The sequence below is a fragment of the Hippocampus zosterae genome, chromosome 2 (genome assembly GCF_025434085.1).
Source record: "Hippocampus zosterae strain Florida chromosome 2, ASM2543408v3, whole genome shotgun sequence".
NCBI classification, from domain to species: Eukaryota; Metazoa; Chordata; class Actinopteri; order Syngnathiformes; family Syngnathidae; genus Hippocampus; species Hippocampus zosterae.
This window is the reverse complement of record NC_067452.1, coordinates 9,460,073-9,483,741: the sequence shown is the minus strand read 5'-3', so window position 1 is coordinate 9,483,741 and position 23,669 is coordinate 9,460,073. Positions and strand designations below refer to the sequence as shown.

The window sequence follows — 23,669 nt, the reverse complement described above, 5'->3', positions numbered from 1 at the left end:
GTCACAGATCATTTTCTTGAAAACGAACGGAGAGTAGAATTCACTTATAAATAAACACATTTTATGACGGAGGCCAAAATGGAGCTTCCCCTCCCTGATAGACCAGCATCCGCCACTGGTTTGAATGTGCTTACTGGTCTGTTTTACAATACTTGACTCCTGCTTGTGTGCAATGCATCCACTATTTCCACAAACAAATAATACAGTGAAGTACTGCTGACCATGCAGTTGTGCTCTCTGACTAGTTTTAAGAATAAATCCAGAGTTCCTTGAATTATAGACCAACTGGATGAAAAATCTCAACATATGACACATTAAACACATTTGGGACTTTGTCAAGAGCAAGACTAACCTACGGTCCTACAACTCGCACAGCTAACAACCTGACGTGACAGACAGGCTTACTGTGCAGCGCATTCAGGAAAACATCACATTCAAACAGAACCTGGAGAATCCATGAAGCCTTTTAGACATCTCCACAATTGATTTCTATCCTGCTTTCCCATTGCAGGGTCACAGGTCAGGGAGAGAGCCCTAGCTTACTTCCTCACAGACATACAAAGCTCAGGACAATTGTGGGTCTTGGTGTTTATGATTGTGGTTGGAGTTTGCATTGTAGAATTGCACTCGGGAGCCATTTCAAACATTTAGCCCTTTTATCTCTCATGCAGCTCAACAAAATGATAGACACGAGTCAAATATCAAAAGACAACGATATTATGAATGTCAGAAGTCAAGGAGGCCATTTCAATTGTTTAATCTGATGTTAGTCATGTTGGTGGGTGCGGTTAGCATGCCTGCTTTGCAGTCAAAAGTATCCATGTTCGAATCTGCTTGGGCCACTCTTTGTGTTGCCCGCAAGCACTTTGGTGAGGGTTCTTTGTGTATTCTGGCTTCCTCCCACATTCCAAACACACACAAAAAAATCACAAAAGAAAAGAATTTTGTGTTTGGGTTATTTTTGTTGTTGTTGTAATAATGCTTTGAGCAATAAATTTTATACTGTTTGAAAGCACTGAAGCGTGTTTATTTTCCTCATGAAGGGTGCAACGTATATTTACTGAATAGGGTGAACAGCAGCCGGGCTGAGTATGTGGATAGTGCTCATTAAAAAATTGACAAATCTCCAACAAAACCAAAAAGCTGCTTTTGCTGTTGTCGTTGACACATTTTGCTGTTCAGTGGATTTTAGGATTGAAGTTTGACAACGACCCATACTGGCAATTTATCCATTTATTCTTTTAACGATCAGAAGCCTCACTAGTGTGGAACCGGCATACAGTGGCACAAAAGCCTGGCATCTGGACATCAGCTTGGTCACAAACTGCTGTTGGATGGCATTGTCACGTAACCCAGGATGTAGCCAAAAACACAACCCTAAGAGCACAACAAGAGAAGCTTAATATTGATTGACAGAGAGCATTGGTTGGGAGAATCTTCCTGTGGTTTGGGGACCCAAGTGGTGGCTGGATGGTCACATGAAAATGACATCACAGTGCCTCAGGGCTCAGGTCGTGACCATCACGGCACCTCTGTTTTCCGGGTTTTGTCACGTGACGTTGGCAAGCTAGGCCCTTAAGCAGTGGGATGTCACAATGGCATCCCCTGGAGATGACAAGACTGGAAATAACTTTTTTATTTCTTTGAAGAGCATTTTTGCTTAACTTAATTTGAGGAGCAAGTGACATAATACAGCAAGGCCGCTGATGGTGTAGCGGTACACGCACCTGACTTGATTGCGGGCAGAGCGGGATCGGTTCCCGCTCGGTGACGTAGTGGATGAGGGTGTGAATGGTTGTTCGTCTCTTTATGTGCCCGCCTTTACCTGAAGTCAACTGGGATAGGCTCTGGCCCCACCCCCAGCAACCCTGTTCAGGATAAGTGCTATTGAAAATGGATGGATGGATGGATGGATGGATAATACAGCAGGTTCCTTGCTATGTGTTTTTGAAACCAGCTGACAAAGAATAAGACAAAATGAAGACACCTCAGGAGGAAAAAAATATTTTCTTCATTTTACTTCACCAAAACCATTCAACCTATCTCCACTTGGAATACTACACTGCGATTGGCTGGCGACCAGTTCAGAGTGTCCCCAGCCTACTGCGCGAAGACCGCGGTAATAAACTCCAGTGCATCTGCGACCCTTGTGAGGACAAGTGTTAGAGGAATCTATGAGCACAATTGTATCATGTTTAAAGTTTCATATCTTTGGGCACATCGAAGCGTTTGGGTGCATATCCAGCACCCCCAAATGCCTGCACACAAAGGCGCCGGCATGTTACAGCAATTTTACACCACGGCGCTCGCATTGAGTTCTGAGATGCTCCCACACTTTTGCCATCATCGCATCGATCTTTCTGCTTCATTTATGTTCCACAAATACAACATAAATCAGAAGAACATGTTTTGACTAGTGTGGATGTATTGACCATATTCATCCATCCATCCATTATTTGATCTGCTTATTCATCCTCACGAGGGTCACGGGCGTGCTGGAGCCTATCCCAGCTCGTTGGAGGCAGCAGGCGAGGTGCACCCTGTACTGGTTGCCAGACAAGAAACATTTTGAGTTGAGTTTCACTTGTAATGATTTACATTTCATTCAAAGTCAGCTGGGATAGGCTACAGATCATCCCAAAAAAATCAGATGCGCAACTCCAGAGGTGTGTGTTTAACTTTCCAAACTGTGAGAGCATCCTCCTCACTCTGGTTAGTCCAGTTTGTCTCACAAGTCCCACATGCGGGCAAACAAAAGATGACTTCAGTAGCCCTCGTCTGGGGACTTGGGCCCTGGGAAAGTGAAGGATGCTGACTGGGCAAAACCGTCCAAAAAGATAAGACGCAAAACAAACTGTAGTCACAGCTTGAGACCAGCAGTGCCATAGACGGGAGGGGAGCTACAGAGAGAAACTTCCATTTTGGTCTTTGTTTTAAGGGTTGACACTCATCATGAAATACAGGACGGTGGTGATGTACACAGAAATTGGCTGCTTTGTGTCCTGCCTTTGCGGCTGGATCCTGGTGTGCTCCACCCTTCCCACAGAGTACTGGACCTTCTCTGAGGTGGGCAGCATTGTGCTGACCACCTCCAACTACTACTCCAACCTGTGGAGGGACTGCATCTCAGACACCACGGGGGTGTCCGACTGCAAAGACTACCCCTCCATGCTGGCCCTGCCCGGTACGACATCATGTATCTGTCAAGAACCTGAAGGAAAAATATTAGGCTCCAATTCTAACTCCGATGTGTTCCTAAAGCTGATTTCAAAAATGTCCTTCCTCGCTTTCTTTAGCACGGTGCATATCAAGTTTTTATAGCTATGATGTCATTATTGTTGCTGTATTATGATGATTATTATTCAAACCTGATGCGCTAGAGGAAAAAAATGAGGACAGAATAGGAAACAATGCAAAACATTAATTGAGAAAAGTTTACTTGCATGTTTGATTAAAAAAAATTGTAAACATTTGTTGACCAGTTTTATTCCTAAATGTAATGATTAACCACATTCAATTGTTGTCACATTTAAAATCAGGATTGGCTCTTTGGCTCTCACTCGTTTAAGCGTCGTCGCGCGAGTATCGTTAAAATGTTAACGATACTCATCCCTCGTCATGTCACATGTTTCAATGCAGGGTTCCTGCATGCCTGTCGAGCATTGGCGGTCTGCGCGGTCATCACCGGGTTCTTTGGCGGCGTTCTCACTCTCATTGGCATGAAGTGCACGAAAATAGGCGGATCTGAGGTTGCCAACGCGAGAGTGACCTTCGCAGGCGGAATCACCTACCTCGCCTCGGGTAAGTTAGACTTTTTGCTCAACTGTCAAAAGACGACTGGCTCGGACAAAACAAAACACACCGGACATCTTTATGCTAGGCTTCTGTGGTATGATCACTTACTCCTGGTGGGCGAACAGAGTCATCACAGAATTCCTCGACCCAAATTTCAGGGCCCAAAAGTGAGTGCAGTTTTTCTGAGGAGAAAGATGAATGCATTTGTGGAGGCTAGGCAAAGGTCAAATATAATGTATTCATGTCAATATTCAGATTTGAGCTTGGGGCTGCAGTTTTCATTGGCTGGGGGGGCTCCATCCTTTTGCTCTCTGGTGGGACTGTGCTGAGTTACTTCTCTGGAAAAGAAGGTCTTCCATCAGGGTAAAAAAAAAAGAAAAAATGATTTTCGCAAAATGTCCAATTAAAAAAAAAAAAGAATTATTTCTCAATTCTGGTCCTACACAGTTCATCAAACCGACCACGGAGACCAGCCACTTACGCCACAGCCCGCACTCGAAAGACGTATATGCTCCCACCCACCACATCCAGAGTCAGTCTGGGACCGCCGCTGTTTTATGAGGGGAGGAAGAGTCAACCAAGCAGAGCAGCAACAAAGATGACGGGCACCTTCAGCAGGGATGACTTTGTCTGAGCAAAAGGGGGGTATTCTCAAAAGGCGAACTTGCATTGAGGAAAGGTTGACATTCTTTTGATAAACACTGCAAATAACTACTGTAGCTAAACGTCACTTTAGTCACTGTGTTTGAAAAAAAGAAAAACGTTTACTTCTCTCATAAAAGTGTCATCCCTTTATTCTAACACATCTCATTGCTGAATGATTTTTAATCAGCATTTTGTTTTTGTGCATGATCTGGAAATGAGATTCTCCAGCCTTCTGATTGGCTAAAATGAACAAGGCTTTGAGTGCCTTTGGTGTTTTGGCAGGGCCTTGAGAGACAGCTAATGTCTCTTCCTGAAGATTTTACTCAGTGTAGTACATCTATGCCTTTGTCTTAAATACGTAGCCAAGTGTATGATTCATTATTATTTCATTTATTTTTTAATCTCAACAAGGGGTGTACCTCTCCACAACAAGAGATGATTTGATACATACTGTATCATGCATGATACATGGGGTGTGATACGGGCCAAGGACAGTTCCATTTTAAAGTGGAATGATTTGATTCCGTTCAATTTGTGGGATTTGAGGCGATATGGTGCTCAGTTCGAGAGGGTGTGATGCAGTGAGTTTCTTTGCATTTGCCTCACATCTAAACTAGTTAGTGCTATGGCATTTGCTTCAACTTGATATCCCTCCAATAAAACACGATTTTATACGCAACTCGCTATATTCTTTTAGTGAACCATTTACTTTGGATTGATTTCATTTGATGCACTCGCATCTTTTGATTTTCACATTCAACGCTCTTTTTTTTGTCACACAGGTCAATAATTTATAACCACCGATTTTGATGCACTGCAATTACAATTGATTTAAACTGCAAACAACAAAAGGCCCAAACCTCAGCTGCATCAGAACGCAAAAGATTGACAACTGAACAATTGACTTTTCAGCGGCACCGTGGCCATTAGTAAGCACAGCCCTGAGGTCGTCGTTCCAAATCCGCCTGGGCCCTGGTGCTTTTCGGAGGGCCCTGGCTGTGGCCACTGGTCCTCCTCTTCCCCCTCCTGACCTTCAACCTGGCTCTGAAACTGTCGGACCAGGCTTGCTGCAGATAGTACTCTGTGCAAACAGCTCATATTTGCCATTGCAAGGCGATGAGGATCTTCACAAGAGAGGGCAGGGGTTGCATGTCATCCAGGATGAGCTGACTTTTTGTTCTCTTTCCGCTTTCGGAGACTTCTGGCTCTTGACATTTTGAAATCAAAAGGAGGACATTCTTTCTCTTCTCGGGGACATCTTCGCTCAGGTCTTGTTGCAGGTAAACGCAGAAACGAAAACATCTTTCTCCAACATTACGCAACTGCGTGGGACGCTCAATTTAGTTTTTTTTCTAACTGCCCTCACCAAGGCCATTTTCCTTTTCCTGCAGCTAGCAAAACAAATAGATGTACAGGGATTGGCCAATCGTCAACATCGCCAAGCTCCAGCACAACCCACAAGCGTTCATTTTGCTCTGTCTGGACATGGTTGCTGCAAACCAAACACAGCCGGTTCCTTTGCTCCCCCCCTCCGGCTCTTTGTGGAAACCTGCTGTGACCTGTATATGCATGTTCAGGTTAGCAGTCACTTTGTTGGTCTCACCATCTTCCATCCCCTTGTAACAGAGGCCAAAGAGGCCTTTATTAATTTGATCTGATCAGTGTTGCACACATGCACTGTTGCAAACACAAACTCTCATCATAACCACATTCACGTCACCCTTCTATGTCAAGCCAAGCTCGCCAAGATAATTTTCATGATGCTGAAGTGGTTTGTTGGTGGGCTTTTTTTGCAGTAAGAGCAACAGATCAGTGTTGAAATTTCACGTGATGTATTTATAGCGCCACTTAGTGGTTTGGAAGGGCCAAGACCAGTTTTCCTTGCATTTTTAAGGAGTATCGGTAGGCGTACATTCTTTTAGTGTCCTTGAGGAAAGCGTGATGACAAAAGGCACGCAGAGGGCACTGAAGCAGGATTTTGATTTCGCTGACTGGTATGAAGCTTTTAAGTTTGACTTTTATATTTTTCTTTCAAAGGAATATTGTTGGTATTATTGTTCCTAATATTAGGATCACTTTTTTATTTTTATTTTTTGAATCAAATTATTTATTTCTTTTCATGTACAGTACTTTATTTCAGATGCGGGTGATTTGATAAGTGCCCAATAAATATATGTCTTCCGCACAATGTAACAATTCCTTCCAAAAGGATCTTTATGTGTGAACACAAGCTGCTTGGGAACATTGAACTTTGTTGGAAATTCGTCTGCACAGACAAGGGGAACAAACAGTCAGAGAATTCAAACACGTTTTGCCTTTTCGCCAAGAAAACATGGCAGATGGAAGGTACATGAAAAACAACAGCCAAAGTTCTTGAAACAGTTTTAGCTTTCTTAACAGACATGTACTCCTCAGTCGATCGATACATATTGTAAAAATATTCTCTATAGAAAAATACTAATTTAATAAAGAATTATAAACAAGTGATGTCACACAAAGTGTTCAACAACTGTATTACGCCACCACACACTGCCCAGTGTGAGGTATTTACGGTATAAATATTTGTAAAGGTTTATCAGTATGCAGAAGCTCTGTAACTCGGATGATTCATAATATCAACAATATCATATTATTAATGATAGAATATTACAAAAAGGTTATACATGAATAAGCTTTATGCAAAGAAAGTGAAAAAAAAACAGAAAAGCACATTAGTATTTGTTCTTGAGCAGAACTAAACAGCAGGAGTGGTTGAATGTCACAAAACAACTCATTCCTGTTTAAAATAGAAAATCAAATCAGTTTTCACTGTAAACATACTTTTGAAAGATTTCTAAAATATTGCTTTTCTCCTGATATTTCTTGACACATGGTTTAATAATTTTGCTCAGCACTTAATGTGTACCAGATATACGGTATGAAAATCTGAAAATGAACAATGGAAAATATACTTTGCACAGGGATGAGGTGATATTGAAAATGCTACGCTTTGCTTACATACACGCTTTTGCCGAGTTTGTTTTCTATGTATGGACTTGAGGTTCCAGGTTTTGTGTGCCCACTGATGTTAGGTGTGGCTATAGCCTACACAAGGGGGCGTCTTTCTTGTTTGCGGCTGCTTCTGCATGAACAGGAGTGTAATTTTTGCTAATTGTTAAAATCCTCTGAGTCACAGATGTCGCTGAGGTAACACAGACTGCTCTTCAAGGTGCTCCCAGTTCCAGCTTCAGTCAAACCTAACACGCACAGGACAACAAAACATATTTTTCTCTTTAGTTTGGGAGACTGAATAAACATCACCATGTTTATCATAAAGATGGACCGTGCGGGCATAAGGCAGTTGAATTTGTTCCGTTACCAAGCTTGAAAGTGAATTTAGTTAGATATGACATGAATTTTCTCCATTGAAATTCACTCGAATGCCATTCATCTGTTCCAGTATGGAGCCCATCGGGGCGCATAAGAAAACAACGCTTGCGGGATAATGCAAAAGTGTTGCCAGATGTGCACTTCCAGGTCAGTTTGATCAGTCTAGCATCATTCCAACCTCAATGTTGTTACACTGACTTGTTACGTGACTGACTGAACTACAAGTAGACAGTTTGCTCATGAAGACTCAGCCAAACTACCTGCTGAGTGGGTGCAGAAGCCTCACTGAGAGTTCGAAAAACCGATGAATGCAGCGATTAACTGCAAAGGTTGTGCAAGCAAATATCCATCATTTTTGTCCAGGCAAGTTTCATGAATTTGTTTTTGAAAATGATCAAACATTAATTCATTTTTGAAAATGATCAAACAAAAGCAATGTCTGATTTTCATTTCATTTTCAAGCACTAAGTCACTGCTGCTCTTATTTTTTCTAGGGGCAGGCACTGACCTGATCTGGGAGCCTTTCCCATGGAAGTGTCTTTTCCTGTGGAGGAGTCCCACACACTCGTGCTAACTGAGTCCTGGCTCCTCATTGTTGTTCCAGAGTTGCGAGGTGGTTTCAACTTTCCTCGTTCTTCCTCAAAAGAGGAATCGGCATCTTCGCTGCTCTCCTCCAGATCTGAGGACTGTGCACATATTTCAACATTAACGCTCTCTAAATCATCAATGACCCAATATTTGTCTGCACCGTCAGTCTCACCAAGAATTCCTGAACCTCATCATTGGTCTTTGGCAAGATGCTCACGCCCCCGACCGGTTTCTTTGTCGCTTTATTTGCAATCTGACTCTCAATTTTTCGGGCCAGGTCAGTGACTTTGTTTTCTAAAAGAAGAAAAGAAATAGCCACAAATGACATCAACGTAACAGTAACCATTTCTGGATGAACCACACTTTGAGTTATTATTCGGGTGTTTCTTAGAGTAGCCCCAAAACATCACTTTTTGTTATGTTTGCCAACACGGGTGGGCATTTTGTCAGTATTGATTTAAAGTCTGTCAGTTTATCACTGATGGACATCCGTTTTGCTGACGAGCGACGATACACGCCAGGTCTGTCTCATGGGCTTGTTCGTGGGGACTTCTTCGAAAGGACTGCATTTAATCCATATTGGCCCTTTTCCACCGCACTTGTGCTCGTGCTAGTGCTAGTTACTGGCCAGTGCCCAGGTTAGCACCAGTTCTTTCTTTTACCACCTCTGAAATTGGCTTGAGCTTTGATGCAATTACTCTATTTGTTGGGCCAGACTCTGGCCTGCTGAATTCAACAAAATTGTTGAATTGTGAACTCTGGCCTAATTGCGTCCCACCAGAAGAGTGATTGCGGATGTGCCCAGATAGCATGCGGTCTCTGACTCACGGCCAGCCTCGTGATCATCTACAGTGATTCAGAAAGTTCTAACCATTTGCTGATTACATGTCCATGACTGTTTTATACTATGTACAAGACAAGTATAATTGATGCTATGCTAAGTTGCCTAGCAGATGCCAAAAGTGCAGTATTATTATTATGATTATTAATAGCGCAGGCGGTCGGAGGTAAACATCGATGTAAGCAGTGACTTTTGGACGCTTTACAATGACGAAATGACATGGCTCTTTGCTGATGGAAAATCAAACATGTTCTTTGTAAGAATGTGTTCGGTACCTACTAAGCACAGCACTGGCAGCGAACGAGCACAGAGTTTTTTTTTAATGTGGAAAAGGACTATGTGTGTGAGACTGAGTCCTCCTGTGTAAATAGGATCTCTGCGGGGACCGCAATGGCCAGTTGTGATTGGCTAAGGTAGCAGAACCAGATGATGTCACTTTACTTTGCTATGACAACACAAATCTACAACCTTTGTACTTTTTTGGCGGGGCTGAATTGAATATGAGCAGTGTTGCTTCAATTGACTATATATGGAAACACAATTGCGATTCCTGTACACTAGATGGCGGTATGCACCGAACTGTATTTGCCAATGAATCGAGATGAAGGAGGAGAAGGTCAAGAAGAAAAAGAAGTTGTAAAATGCGCACCTGTTTGCTAAAACTGTCAGTATAAACCTGACATTAGTACATTAGTAAACTGTTCTGTGAAATAAAATTAAAAAAATCATCCCTCCCTGGCCTGATTTTGTACATCTAATTTGAAAGAAACCACATATGAAATCAAGCCCGGCATTCCATGTTGGTTTTCGGCCTTGCCGTTTACATGCCTAGAGTCCTTGCAATTGGACGTTGAGAATTGCTCTTAAACCGTGGGACTGTTTGCTCACATGATTGTTCCCAAAGTGGCGAACCTGACCGCATCTTTGCTTGTGAACAAATGAGCCTTGTGGCAATTCTCTTTTTATACACAATTATGGGAATCAGCGACATCAAATTAACTTTTTCACCTGTAGAATCTTCCAAACAGGCGTTGAGTGAAAATTACACAAGTTTCCCAGTCTTTTGGTGCCCGACTCCCAGCTTTTTTGGAATGTGTTGCAGGCATCAAAATTCAAAATGTGACAATGTTTGTAAAAACATAATGCTTATTATAACATAACATAATAATCATTTTGGGCATTACTTTGCAAATAATTGTATTCCTTTTTTTACATTTACATTTTACCCAACGTCTCAACTTCTATGAATTTGAGATTTGAAAAAGATTGCAGCAGCTTACCTTTCGCAAAGTTTGTCTTTTCCACATTGCCATTCTGCTCTTTGAAACTCTGGAGCTGCCTCGAGTCAATCTCTTGTAGCTCACTGACATCCGACAACTCATCCTCATCGTCCTCGTCATCATTGCCATTCTCTAATTTCATGACCGCCGTCTTGGTCGCGTCACCAGCGGGATGGCTTTTGGAGGATGCAAGCACAGCCGCAGCCGGTCTCGTCTGGATCAAATTGGATTTTCTTGCACTGATTTGAACTGCTTCCTCCTTATTTATTCTGGCTTGTGAAGTTTTGCCCCATTGGTGTTGAGGAGACTCAGTGTCCTCCATGTCTGTATCCTCGTCTTCTGAATCCACAAAAGAACTGAAAGGCGGCGTCCTAAGGCAGAAGCGAAATCTCTTTTAAATTCAACACGCGCATCAACATGAATATTAAAGTAATTTTGGCTCTATAACCATCAACAAACAATCATGCAGACGCATTGCAATAAAGGTTGCTAAATTATTACACAACGATGATCATTTGGAGCTTTCCATTCTGCTTTATTAAATAAGTTGATTTACTTGGGAGAGTGTTCTTTCTGAACAGCTCTGCGGCTGGGTGTCGACGTCTTTGGTTGGACAGAGATCCTGACTCTCGGTGCAGGTTGCGGGGTCTTGGCTTGTCGGGCAAAAGCTTCAGAAGTGCCCCGCGAAGCTCTGGAGGGTAGACTGCTGGATCGAGGACGCATCTGCAACACTGCACAGGAGAGGAACGCAGATGACGTCCGCCCTAAAAGCAGCTTAGCCGCTGACACTAACTTAAAGCTTTCATTTGTCTGTGTGGCAGAAACAATTTTCACAGACTGACTGACTCATAGTGTGAGTGTGATTGCTAAAAAGAGAGCTGAATTAAGCCAGATGATGTCATTTACTAAGCGGGTTGCTCAATGAATCCTGGATGATCCTACCCTGAACAGAGTGTCTGGATTTGTCTGGAGACTGGAGATTGCCGTCCTTCCTCTTCAAGCCCAACTTCCGCTCCAACGTGTTCGTTATGTCCGCACGATGGTGCCAATAGTCCGGAAACTTCTTTGCAAGGCTCTGTTGCTTTGTGTGTATATTAGCAAGAATGGACCTGAGCTCTTTGGCCTTCAGTTTTCTCTGATCCTGAGAAAAGTGGTACGGAGAACATGAAAGGATCAAAACTAACACACTGGCTGTTTTGCCACTTTTTGCTTATAGTTGAGTAATATTATTGCATGGTCAAGCTGGTAAAACATTGATAGACTTTATCTTTCATCGTTTGCACTCTATCAAGTTGAAGAATCTTAATATGTATTTTTTCTTTTCATTCGTAGCTCTGGCGCTGTGTGAAATGTAAGCTTTTTGAACCATCGGTAAAAGAGTCCAACCGTCAGTCAGCCAGGGACGCTACAAATAGGTGGTGCACAGTTCTGCTCGGTGGGCAGTAGCTTACTGGCTTCACTCCCAGTCTCTCCAGCTTTGTCATTACAAGCTGCTCGAGATGTTGCTTGATTTCAGTCTTGTTGGGGTTCCTTTTGACGGACACCCGGAGTTTCTTCTCTGGACGAGGTTCAAGCTTTTTCTCCACCGGCCTCTTCTCAGGGATGGTGGTCAAGTCTGTAGAAGATTGAATAGCACATTTATTAACAGTTGCGAAGGTCATATCATGCACTTGCATGTAGGTTACGTTAGATGTCGCCTTTCTATCTGGTCCCATGCCTATTTATTGAGCAAGTGTTCATAGGTGTGTAAGTAGACAGAAGAAGTGCTTTCTGTTTTTCTGACCACGAGTTCTCCGTGTTGTTGGTTATGAATGGATTCTTGTTGCATCTTGTCTTGAGAGGGAAGAAATGTAATCTGTGCTGTATGTTACACGTACAGCACATTTGACAATAAAGTTGTTAAATAAAGTCGACTTGACTTGATATACGGGAACACAGTGGGGAATGCCATGTTCCACGAGGAGGAGCAGTAACCCGTGATAAATGAAGTAAGTCCATAAAAGCAACAACAACCACGGACTTGCTAATTCACGAAGGTGATTGAGCATGTTAAAAACACTCTACAAAACTGCCAACCAATGGAAATGCAGTTTTAATATAGATATACATGTATTCATCATGGCATTGTTCACCGCTCTTGTTCCTTGCTGCTGATATGATTGGGGTTAACCTATGGACTTATAGAATAATGGACCTGGCGAGTGGCAATGCAAGATGGCCGCCGGTGGCTTCACTTCTTCCGACGGTAAGAAAGCTGCATTGTTCGTCCATTCGAATATAAGTCAGTGGGTTATCCTGAAAACGTTTTTGGCTAATGTCGGACTCGTCTGCTAGCTTCTTCTGCGCACTACATCACTGGACCCGAACGATAGAACAATGACGCATTAGGAATTGCTGTATTGTCAAACAGACATCGCAATTATCCATGAGCTCCTTCTGCTCACTTTCAACTTGTTTGAGCAATTATGTGACCAAAGATGTTTGAAAATATTCGTAGCAATCAGTGTTCCGGGCGTAATAAGTTAGTGTTCAGCGATTTCCCCAACAAAATACGGACAAACCAAAACAGTTGGCAGCTCTGGCTTTCTGTTTATGTAACCCTCAGTGTCGAACTTTTAAGGTCTCAGGGTGGTCGGGGAAAACAAAAAAAAAATACATAAACAAAACAAACGATGGTCTCAGTCACAACAAAGTTGAGAAAATGGCTGCTCAACAGACTGATGCTGAAGATGATCCATGCAAACAACACGCAGTCGGCCAACTGCAACAGTTTCATGTTCCATTTTACCTTCCTCCTCTTCTGACAGCTCTTGAATTGGATCCAGCTGAGCAAGAGAGATGAGCTCCTCTAATAGAGCAGCACATGAGGTTCATAGGGCATTGTAAGGGACATAAAATAGGGGTGATAAGAGAAGAGGGACAGGTGCATAATGGGTGCATTTCCTCAATAATCCAGCATGCGATATAGCCCATGCTCAGACTCTCTGGGAGTTCATGTTTACGTCACAGTTCAAGTTGAGGACTCACCAAGTACAACTTTCTTTGGTTTTGGCTCTGGAGCTGGTGCATTTACTAACACTGGAAAACAGACAATGAGGATCACACTGGTGGTTTCCTGATGAGGAAATAGTCCACAGGAGAATCTTTACCTGGTACTTTCAGTACTTTAGTGGGTGGATTTGAAGATGTATTCAGTATCTGCACGATGAACAAAGTAAAAACATTATGATACATACTGCATGAACACATGATTTCAATCTGGTTAAATCTATTACTGCCACTCACGTGCAACATTAATACATACACGTGCAGATCCCAAAATACAAGAGAATAAAGTGTTTGGGGGTTTTTCACGAGTTGGCAGGGTATTTTATGGCTGGAAATGAATTGCAACAGTCTCATTTAGTCATATTTTGAACAATACAATTGTGGGGGAAAAAAACTGTATGATTCTGAAAAATCCTGTGAACTCGGAAAGCACCTTTACTTGCTCCTCATTTGCCCCCGCAGTTTAATCACAACGTCCTATTGACAATGGATACTGTGCGAATGGCATACCAGCGCAAGCGCGCTCACAAACTTTGACAGGTGAGTGCAGTTTGCGCCTGTTTTCACTCCCTGACTGCACACTGGGGAAAGTATAAATGTAGGCTTAGACCAAGAATGCCGTGGCAGAATAAAACTCTTTAACTCTTTAATTCACATCACAACTCAAAACGCACCTGTTTAAAACTGCCTACTCAACCTGTCATTTTGATATGCCCCTTTCAGTTTCATTTAAAAAATGTTAATGTAATTCTCTCATTCTGATTTTTATTGTTCTTTTATTAAATGCAGTGCTGCATTTACGGTGTCCTTGAGTGCCAAGAAGAGTGACTTTCAATAAAATGCATTAGGCTCTTATTATTATTGTTATTAGCATAACACACATTTATTATTATGACAGAAAGATTACGGTAAATGATCAGAATGCGAGCCGAGGGCCCTGACTGAGGAAGTGCGAACAGGACTTTTATGTGGTCGACAGGTCGGACAACATGTCTTGTGTATATCAGTGTTCCTTCACATTGCTCTCGCAATGCGTGCCCTCGTGAAAAGAGGCTTCCACTGAGTAGCCCATTGTCTTGAAAGGCGCTTATAAATAAAATGTATTATTATTATTATTTAACATCAGCTTTCTGTAGGCCTTGTGTGACTGTTAGCATTGGTGTTACTGAATTACACGTTGATTATCAATGAGGCTTTTTTGGATAAAACTGGGCATTTTCTCCACCACTTACCTTTTTTAAATATGCACAAATACCACTGGTGCACCAAGAGGCTTTCTGCTCGGTATTAGAGTTGGTGACTCATTTCACCATCTGAATGTGCTTTGTGAATTCGATGCTATCTTGTTTGCCTGGATTCTTTTAATGAATTCGGCTCTGAGTGTTTTAATCAACTAAAATTTGACAAGATAGGCCAGCATTGTGTTATTTCTGGCAAACATACTTATTCACAAAATAAGAGTGCATTTTAAATCAAAAGATGGCTAGGGTTAGGTATGAATAATTTTGAGCTTAATTGGATGATTAAATGTGGCTCTGGCAAAATGAACACCTTTCTGAAAATATGGGGAAAAAAATAAGCATTGACAAAGAGTAACTGTGAAGGCATAACTTGAATTGGATCAGTTTTGTGCGCCTAATGTTGTGTTCGCTGTGGTGTGAATGCATATTTTTTGGAATGGAACTAATCCAGGAAAAGTATCAGCTTCCCCTAGATTAAGTTCCCTGTGCAGTGTACAGTAAGATCATCATATCACTCAGCTCATGCAGCAAATACAGGATATCCTGAACAAGCTCTGTGCTTCCACTCAGCTTCCACCTTAGCACTCACAGTGGACATTGATTCATATGAAACCGCACTAACCTGCTCCCTCTGATCCTGGATGGTTTGCTCCTTCTCTTGCAACTTCCTTCGCATCTCCTGCAGCTGCCTCTTGCTGTGCTCTTGGTGCTCCAACATGGTCGACTGCAATCTGTTCAATTCTTTCTGCAACTGGAAGATGAATGCTTGTCTCAGGACTCGTTTAAAATGTTGTGAGGGAGGGTGGGGGGGATATACTGTACATCGCTCTTTTCTGACTCATGAAGAGTGTTGATTTTCCCCAGCCTGGACTCCCATTTTTTGTCCTAAAAGAGAATATTTTTTAAAAATATTAGCTTGTGGTAAAAATCAACATTATTCTCATGCTAGATATAAAATGTTAGGTTCTTTTTTTACCTGCTGCTTCTGCTGATGCTCCAGTTTTTGAATGGCTTGTATCTGCACCATCTCCACTGCTTTAAAATGATCAAGTTCTTTTAGCAGGTCTTTGTCCTTGAGCTGCTGCTTCTCGTCCTGGAATTGGAAAAACTGACATGAAACAGTTGCCAAATGGGGAGAAGAAAATCCATGAAATGTTTCTTCTTGCCTCTGCTGATCTTGCTTGTGTAATGTGTTGGTGTTGAATAAGATCCTTCAAATTTTTTATCTCCAATTTGAGGCTTTCAATCTGAGATTTCTTCTCGCTCTCTCGCATCTCTGAAAAAATGTCATACACACACACACACATTCAATATAGATAGAGTATACAGTATTCAATTCTCACAAAATATGATCATCACCATCCTAAATTGCCATATTGCTAGCGGACTCACGTAGCTCGCTCTCTTCTATGTGTCGCTGCAGCCTTTGATTCTGTGGAGAAGAGCAATTGCGGGAAATTTGTCACGTAGTCCTGAAATGATTTTTTTTTTTTTTCGATATCGCACACTGCAATATTTTATGCCCTTTTACCTCAGCTGTTTTGGATTCCAATGTTTGTTGCTGTTGAACAATCTGCTCCTTCAGACTACTCATCTCCAATTTCAGGGTTTTGATCTGAGATTTCTCCTCACTGTTTAATTGTAACTCTGGCAAAAAAAAAAACAGTAATCACTGCACGCATAAGTCTTCACATGCACCAAGGTATTCATAGGATTTAGATGTGACTTACGCATATCATTCTCATCAGGGTGGCGCCGCTGCATGTGACTCTGAAGAAATGAAGTGGTGAGGAACTTCTTTTTACAAAATGTGCACTAAAACACAATAAATGCAGGTGCGTGAATACAGAAAAATAGAACTTCAATATATTGAAGTCTGGTGCATCATTATTACCCAATTTCGCTTAATTTCCCTGCAAATTATTTTACATGACCAATTTATCTTTGCTCATCAATTTATACTCGTGACAGGTAAATTTATATTAAATTACATGGCTGAAGGGGCATTTAACGTTTATACAGTATCCATCTGTTGCCATTCATACAACAGAATAAGTACAGATAGGTATGTCAATTGGTAAGTAATTTGAGACAAGATCATTTTTTCAGTTTTGTTTGGTGATGGGCAATGAGTGAGATTCTTTCTTAATAGAAAAAGGGTGCCCTGTCTCAATAAAGGTTGGGAAACATGACTGTATTAATTATTCAGCAGCAACTGTGCGTGAGCTGCTTGTGCACACCTAGCAACCACAGATTGTCTTGACACACACTATATGTCACCTGGGCAACTGCTTGGCCAGGCCAGAGGCAGCCAAAGTACTTAAGAAATGGGAACATTTTTAAATTGTGATATCAATATCCTGTTGGAAAACAAATGCACTCTGCTATATATTATGTACTAAAGTATGTATTTGGTGTCTGTTTCAATAACAAATACATAGAATGGTCAGGGGAAAGAAACTACAGTAATTGTTTGTGAGGTTCAATACCACTCGGCACCCCTTTGTAAGTGGATTAAACACTAAACTGAACCCACCATCTGCTGGCTAACTGAAAAGATCCCACTTTCTGTCCACAAACAAAGCTTACGTTAACCATTCCCAAACAACATAGTCGATGGATATTCTCGAATTCAAATGCAATCACAAAGATGGTGTAAGCTAGGCTCTCATTTTTGGTGAATTATGTTAGGGAGGGAATGACAAAGGTAGTTTGTTGCTTCAAATAAGCCGAATGCACTTAAAATGAGGCTTAACAGAGAATTTGAATTTAGTATGTCAGCGGTACCTTTTGACTGTTGTTGGTGATTTGTGGGGCAAATAGGGTTTGCTGTTTGCGTATGATCTTCCTCCTGTTCTTGAGCTCGGCCGTCATCGCCGTCATGCTCTCCTCCTGCTTCTTCAACTGAGCCAGTAGCTGCTCCTGCTGCATGTTGGTGCTCGCCAGCCTCTCCTCCGCTGCTTGCAGATTGAGCGTGAGACATTCCTGACAGTGGAGGAGCCATTCGACTGTGAGCTGGGCCAACTGGAGGATCTTGATGAGCGCTCGGTCCACAGGGCTCTGACAGCGTTGACAACGCTCCCCATCCAAGCTGCAGAAGGTTACGGTGCTTATGTGCTCCTGGAGGACATCCACATCTAGCTGGCTAATCACCAGATCAATATCTACAGCGTGAATTCGCCGCCAGTCTACGCTCTCCCTACGCTGGCGGAACCTGAAAGGCAGAATGGTGGGTGGCGCACCGGATGGAGCCATGCCTGGTGCAGAGTGGATCTTTACAGAGTGCTGGCTGAGTGGGGAGTTCAACAGGGATGGGATCCCTGCTGATGAATGATTCCCCTGGGTGTCACTGCTGTAGGGGTAGTAGACTCCGTCCTGAAATGGCTGAAACAGACAATGAACCACGCCGTTTACAACTGGCTAGACATGCAAACAATTCCCATCACACGACATGAGGTAACCCACAATTTCTACGGTAGCATTTTCAAGGGAATTCTAATCTACCTGCTCCAGCCGAGCTCTCCTTACCATCTCCGAATCATCAAGGACGCCCACAGGCGGATCGCGAATCGAGGAGCCGTGGTTTCTCTGTGGTTCCGCCTTCCCGTAGACACGAGACAAACGCCGACGCCGCGTTGCCGTGGAAACAGAAACGAGCTTCCCTTGAGAGAGAAATGTTGTCAAAACACTGCAGGCAATCAGCTCAATGTTTCCCCTGCACCAGCAGCGGTTGGACTGCGTCTTATGGGAGACAATTAATGTTTCCCAAAGATGCGAAATTCCACCATTTACGTCAGCGACAGCTAGCTTACCTGCAAAGCGCGAGGACAGTTATCAAAAATGGTCGTCGGATTTGTTGAGCTAGGACCGCTAATTCTACCAACAATACATTCTACGATGGATTTGGCGCTCGCTTGGCTTCAGGATGAACAATAGCGTGCTTGTTTAAACTTGTCTGAGGAGCGCCAGTAATGTTGTAAGGTACCACGAAGCGCATTACGTGTTGTTTTGTCCCCCGCGCACGTAAAATTCCGACGGGATTTTTTTTTCCTTTCTAACGGAGATCTGTTTTGTTTGTTTGCACGAAAAAAGACCATAAAAAAGATTTTTGCCGCGGCGACCGTGGAGAGATTTATTTAAACATTTACCGCTGAGCTATTCGTAAAAGGAAAATACACTTACTGTCGTGATAATCGACGTTAATGAAGATGTGAAGGACTTTGGGAAAGTTTTCTGCCTGCAATGACCCAAAGAATTTCGGGGTGACTCACGGATTAACATCCGGTATCTTCAAAGTAAATCCGACTAATTGAGTATGGAATTAACAATTAAAGTTGAACATTGTTTAGAGTTCTATAGTAAAATAGCATTTTTATCATTATTGTTGTAAGAAGTATGATTGGGGAACGTTCACCGTCTAAGAGTCATTCATTGAATTCTGTGTCGTAAATCTTCACGTGGTTACTCGTTTATATTAACAAAGACTTTCACAGTTACTGTTATATTGTTCTCATTTTCTTCCAATCTGCTTCGTTTGTGTGTGTGCCTGCGTGTTGTTGGGACATGAACAGAGGTGCAGAAGTTGGGTAGGAGGAGTACATGCTGTTTTGGTTTTAAAATAATTTAACTGGTTAAAAGCGTGAATAGTTCCCCAAAATGTCCTCACTTGGGATGGGGACACAAATTACAATCGCCGTCTTTTGCATCATTCCGCGGAAGCCTTTAGGATAACGTGGAATTATTCATGACACTTCCGGTCCCGTCAAAGTAAAATTTATGATGTATTTTTTTCAATCTCTGAGACAATTCGTGTGATTTTTATTTTTCATTGCTTTTGCTAATATTTGCGATTGAGGCACATAAAAATGCGTGTTTTGCATCGATTTGTCCACGGATAATTACGGGGATTACTTTGAAAAAGTCCCAATTTAACCCCAGTACCTTCAAAGTTAACAATATATATGTAGTGACAAGTTCTGTCGTTTTTTGAACCCTCTGATACGACTCGCCTTGGTCTTTGTATGACTTTCATTTTCTTATCGTCAGCTTTCTCTTTTTTCGTTGTAACACGTTTCTGAGCTGAACGAAATTCGAGGCATTTGATTAAATTATGGCCCCCCGGTAGACCAGTGGTTAGCACGTCGGCTTCACAGTGTAGAGGTACCGGGTTCGATTCCAGCTCCGGCCTCCCTGTGTGGAGTTTGCATGTTCTCCCCGGGCCTGCGTGGGTTTTCTCCGGGTGCTCCGGTTTTCTCCCACATTCCAAAAACATGCGTGGCAGGCTGATTGAACACTCTAAATTGTCCCTAGGTGTGAGTGTGAGTGCGAATGGTTGTTTGTTTCTGTGTGCCCTGCGATTGGCTGGCAACCGATTCAGGGTGTCCCCCGCCTACTGCCCGGAGACGGCTGGGATGGGCTCCAGCACCCCCCGCGACCCTAGTGAGGATCAAGCGGTACGGAAGATGAATGAATGAATGATTAAATTATTTTTCCTGCTTGCATTCTTTTTCCACGGCGACATCAAACATACCAAAAACATGCACGTTCATTAACGACTCTAAAATGTCCATAAGTGTGTATAAGTGTAAATGTTTGTTTCTATGACGTTTCTATTACGCGAATGTCTATTCGCTCTATGCTGTCTTTTGTGTGGAATTCGGCAGTTTGTGATAATTCTCGCTGCAATTGTAATGGGGGACCAATATCTGTAAACTGCACTTGAACATATAAAAAATATTTAACTTGCCAATGAATTACATGTTTTTGAAAAACAAGTTATTTGAACATGATGTTACACTTACACCGGAGGGCTCAAACCATTAGATTCGGTTAGAGTCTAATGTTGTATATGTTAATTGCTTAACTTTGTATGCAGCGATGGCTGTTTGAAAGTGCTCTATAAATATAGTTGAGTTGTAGTGATGTGTCGTCGTTCGCGAACGAGCCGGCTCTTTGAGCCGGCTCTTTGAAGTGAACGATGGGAGCCGGGTCCTCATTAGGAGCCGATTTTTTTCTCCTGTCCCCCCCCCCCCCCCCCTTGGTTAAAGCCGCACGTGATTGGTCAAGATCCGTGGTAGAAGAGGAAGGGGAGGGTTACACACACGCTGCAGTTTAGAGAAGGGGCAGGGGTTAGAGAAGAGACACACACCCAGCAGCACGCGAACAAGACAGACGAGAGAGCTAGTTAGCGGTAAAAAAAACCACACACAAAGCGGAAAGGTGAGATGGATAGGAAACGCAGGGAAATTTGGACCCATTTCAATTTTATTGATAGTTCAAAGGCAGCGTGTAGACTGTGCAAGGTTAAAATATCCCACAGATCAGGCTCCATAAATAACCTGCACAGGGACATCAGAAAAGTCATCAGGACAATCTGAAGAGAAAAGACAAACGAGGGAACCGGCTATTAATGAAGGTGCTAGTGTGTCTGCAACTGTTGCTGCTGCTGCAATGTCACAACTGCCTAGATGTACAACCCAGAGCTCTATGAGCCACTTTATGCAAAAAGCTATAAAACCAGCAAAACAGAACACAATGACGAGGAACTGGGTAAAATCATTGCAAGGGATTTTCATCCATTTTGTGTTGGCTGTGTGTTGTCGCAACATCTGTCCCCTCAGAGAGAATCTTCTCTAAAACAGGGCAAATATTAACAGAGAGGAGAAACAGGATCAACCACTCAAAGCTGAGGCACTTGGTTTTTCTTCATGCCAATCTTCACTAAAGACAAGCTAAAACCTTTACCTGGATGCTGCTTTTTTCTTTTGTTTTACAAATTTTAATTTATAATTTGTTGTGTGGTATTCAAAGCTTACTTATGTTGTTTTACTGTAAATAGTTAAAAGCTTATAAATATACACATTCAGAGATTGGAACTTTTTGACGACCATGTTTTGAGATGGGTTTTTGTACTTTGTTTTTATTTTTGTAGCACGCCATGTTGTACTCCATGTTGAGTATGTTCAGAAGAATATAAATAAAGCCATATAAATAATAAATATTTCATATAATGTATATTTATTTGCATTTGTAATTCATTTTACACATAACATTACGTTATTTTTGGTATTAAATTAATTTAAGCAACACAAAAACTGAGGAGCCATTTGGGAGCCGAAGGAGCCGGCTCATTTTAAGGATCCGAACCAAAACGGCTCTCTAAAAGGAGCCGGATTTCCCATCACTATTGAGTTGAGTCGAGTTATGTAAAATCAAATATGACCAGCAGAGGTCAGTACTCATCAAGACTTGCCTTCTGTTCAAAATGCTGCAGGAGTGGAGACCATTTTTACTCACAACACATAAGATTGTTCTATTTCCTTTTCATTGCCTACGGAAAAAGCTCGTCACGCACACAATATATTGCATGAAGCAGAGGAGGTTATTTAGAAAATCAATTGACGTCGAGACAACATTTTGTATGCACAGTACTGTGCTGAACCCTTCATCCGAGTCCCACTGCTGGAAGTGTCATATGCCCAGACTCAGTCAGGTTCATCTGAGAACTGGGATCTTAATTCCTGCCGACAAGCCCAGTGAAGAACATGGTTCTCTGAGGCAAATGGGGAGAGACTCTTCAAAGGATGTGCCACTAAAATAAGCCAATGTTTAAATTAAACGAGGTATCATAATTAGGCAAAGAAGTTCAGTTGTTGAACACGATGTTGATGCACAGGTCGAGAAGTCACCTATATGCAAGAGGTTATTAAAACTCCAGGCCCAATGCTGATGTTTACTCTTGAACAAGTCTTAAAGGAAAAGAAGGGCTTTGTGGTCATGGCTGCTGGTTTCTAAGTACAGGTACACATATCCTTACAGACACAGAAACACATTCAATTAGCAGCCACAACAGTACCACGGGTAGACTGTTAATGACACCTAACATAGAAGATTCTGACTAACTCTGTCTAAGGCAAATGACTGGAATCACAATCAGTAATGGTCAGACGGGTTGCCATTTTGTTAATGCCAGACAAGCTGTGTATCAGCTCGTCCACCACCACCACCACCACACCACAATCCTTTTCTGGGTGCTGGGTTTCATCTGTGTCTCTTTGTTGTCTATTTTCAACAAGGCAGGTGTGGAGGTCACAAGTGGTGATTCAGCTTTGTGGGAAGCAACGATGGAAAAGAATGGTGGCAGGATGGGGAGGAAGAAAGTGCCATCCCACAGTTACCTTTCACTGTCTGCTATGAATAATGCCAAAGAAATTAAATGTGTCAAGGAAAATGCATCATCCTACTTTGTGACATAACCAAGATTCTATAAAGCCAAATAGATGTCTTAAATGTGTTGGTCAATGGCACCTTGGTCATTAAAAGTCTTTACACTTGAAATATAATAATCATTTTGTGCACCACCACTAACTCATATTAGCTGTTGCTGATCGGGACATATACAGATAAGTGGGCAATAAAATATTGACAGTGATACATACAGTGATGACTTATACACGCAATATGTAAAGTATATGACACTCGATTTGAGTACAGTACTATCAAGCCAAAAATATCCTCCATCATATATGAAATAATAATGTTGCGGAAATTAGGATTGCTGTTGTTTGTTATCTCATTATTATTATTATTTTTTTAAATAATAGTTGCAGGAGGAGTTGTAAAAATCTAAATACAGCGAAACCCTGCTTATAAGCCCCTGCTGTGGCTTGCTACCTTGTTTTTACTAGCATTCACACGTGCACATAAAATACAAGCCATGGGGCCTGCCAGAGACGGTGCCTAGGTCTGTTCTACAGAGTGTCCAAAGTGCAGACATGATGGGTGATGAATGAATATCCTGGATGTATATGCAGGAAGCTGACATGAAAAAACATTGGTATGGCAACCCTTGATAGGTCAATT

General features: G+C 42.1%; 2 protein-coding genes and 1 long non-coding RNA gene across 4 annotated transcripts; 2 read left to right on the top strand and 1 right to left on the bottom strand.

Annotated features, from left to right (window-relative positions):
* Nucleotides 1-2,523: 2,523 nt before the first annotated feature.
* Nucleotides 2,524-5,119, top strand: LOC127592509 (claudin-10-like). The gene is made up of 5 exons (XM_052053300.1): nucleotides 2,524-3,184; nucleotides 3,640-3,801; nucleotides 3,881-3,962; nucleotides 4,051-4,158; nucleotides 4,243-5,119. Exons 1-5 carry the CDS (start codon nucleotides 2,953-2,955, stop codon nucleotides 4,427-4,429), a joined length of 771 nt encoding a protein of 256 aa, XP_051909260.1. The 5' UTR covers nucleotides 2,524-2,952; the 3' UTR covers nucleotides 4,430-5,119.
* Nucleotides 5,120-6,810: 1,691 nt separating this feature from the next.
* On the bottom strand, nucleotides 6,811-19,323 carry dzip1 (DAZ interacting zinc finger protein 1). Its single transcript, XM_052053549.1, is given in 21 exon segments — nucleotides 6,811-7,676; nucleotides 8,318-8,495; nucleotides 8,570-8,691; nucleotides 10,519-10,889; nucleotides 11,075-11,249; nucleotides 11,461-11,659; nucleotides 11,970-12,133; nucleotides 13,307-13,366; nucleotides 13,546-13,596; nucleotides 13,668-13,716; nucleotides 15,430-15,558; nucleotides 15,630-15,692; nucleotides 15,784-15,900; nucleotides 15,974-16,083; nucleotides 16,200-16,239; nucleotides 16,339-16,454; nucleotides 16,538-16,622; nucleotides 17,595-18,191; nucleotides 18,312-18,424; nucleotides 18,427-18,469; nucleotides 18,990-19,323. Coding segments are annotated over 21 exon segments (2,970 nt in total). The 5' UTR covers nucleotides 19,089-19,323; the 3' UTR covers nucleotides 6,811-7,587.
* LOC127592646 (uncharacterized) lies at nucleotides 18,463-23,037 on the top strand. 2 transcript variants are annotated; one of them, XR_007960165.1, is made up of 2 exons: nucleotides 18,463-18,783; nucleotides 22,883-23,037. It is a non-coding gene; the product is annotated as an uncharacterized LOC127592646 (long non-coding RNA). The 2 variants fall into 2 exon arrangements; XR_007960164.1 differs by having other exon boundaries at nucleotides 18,463-18,788.
* Nucleotides 23,038-23,669: the final 632 nt, after the last annotated feature.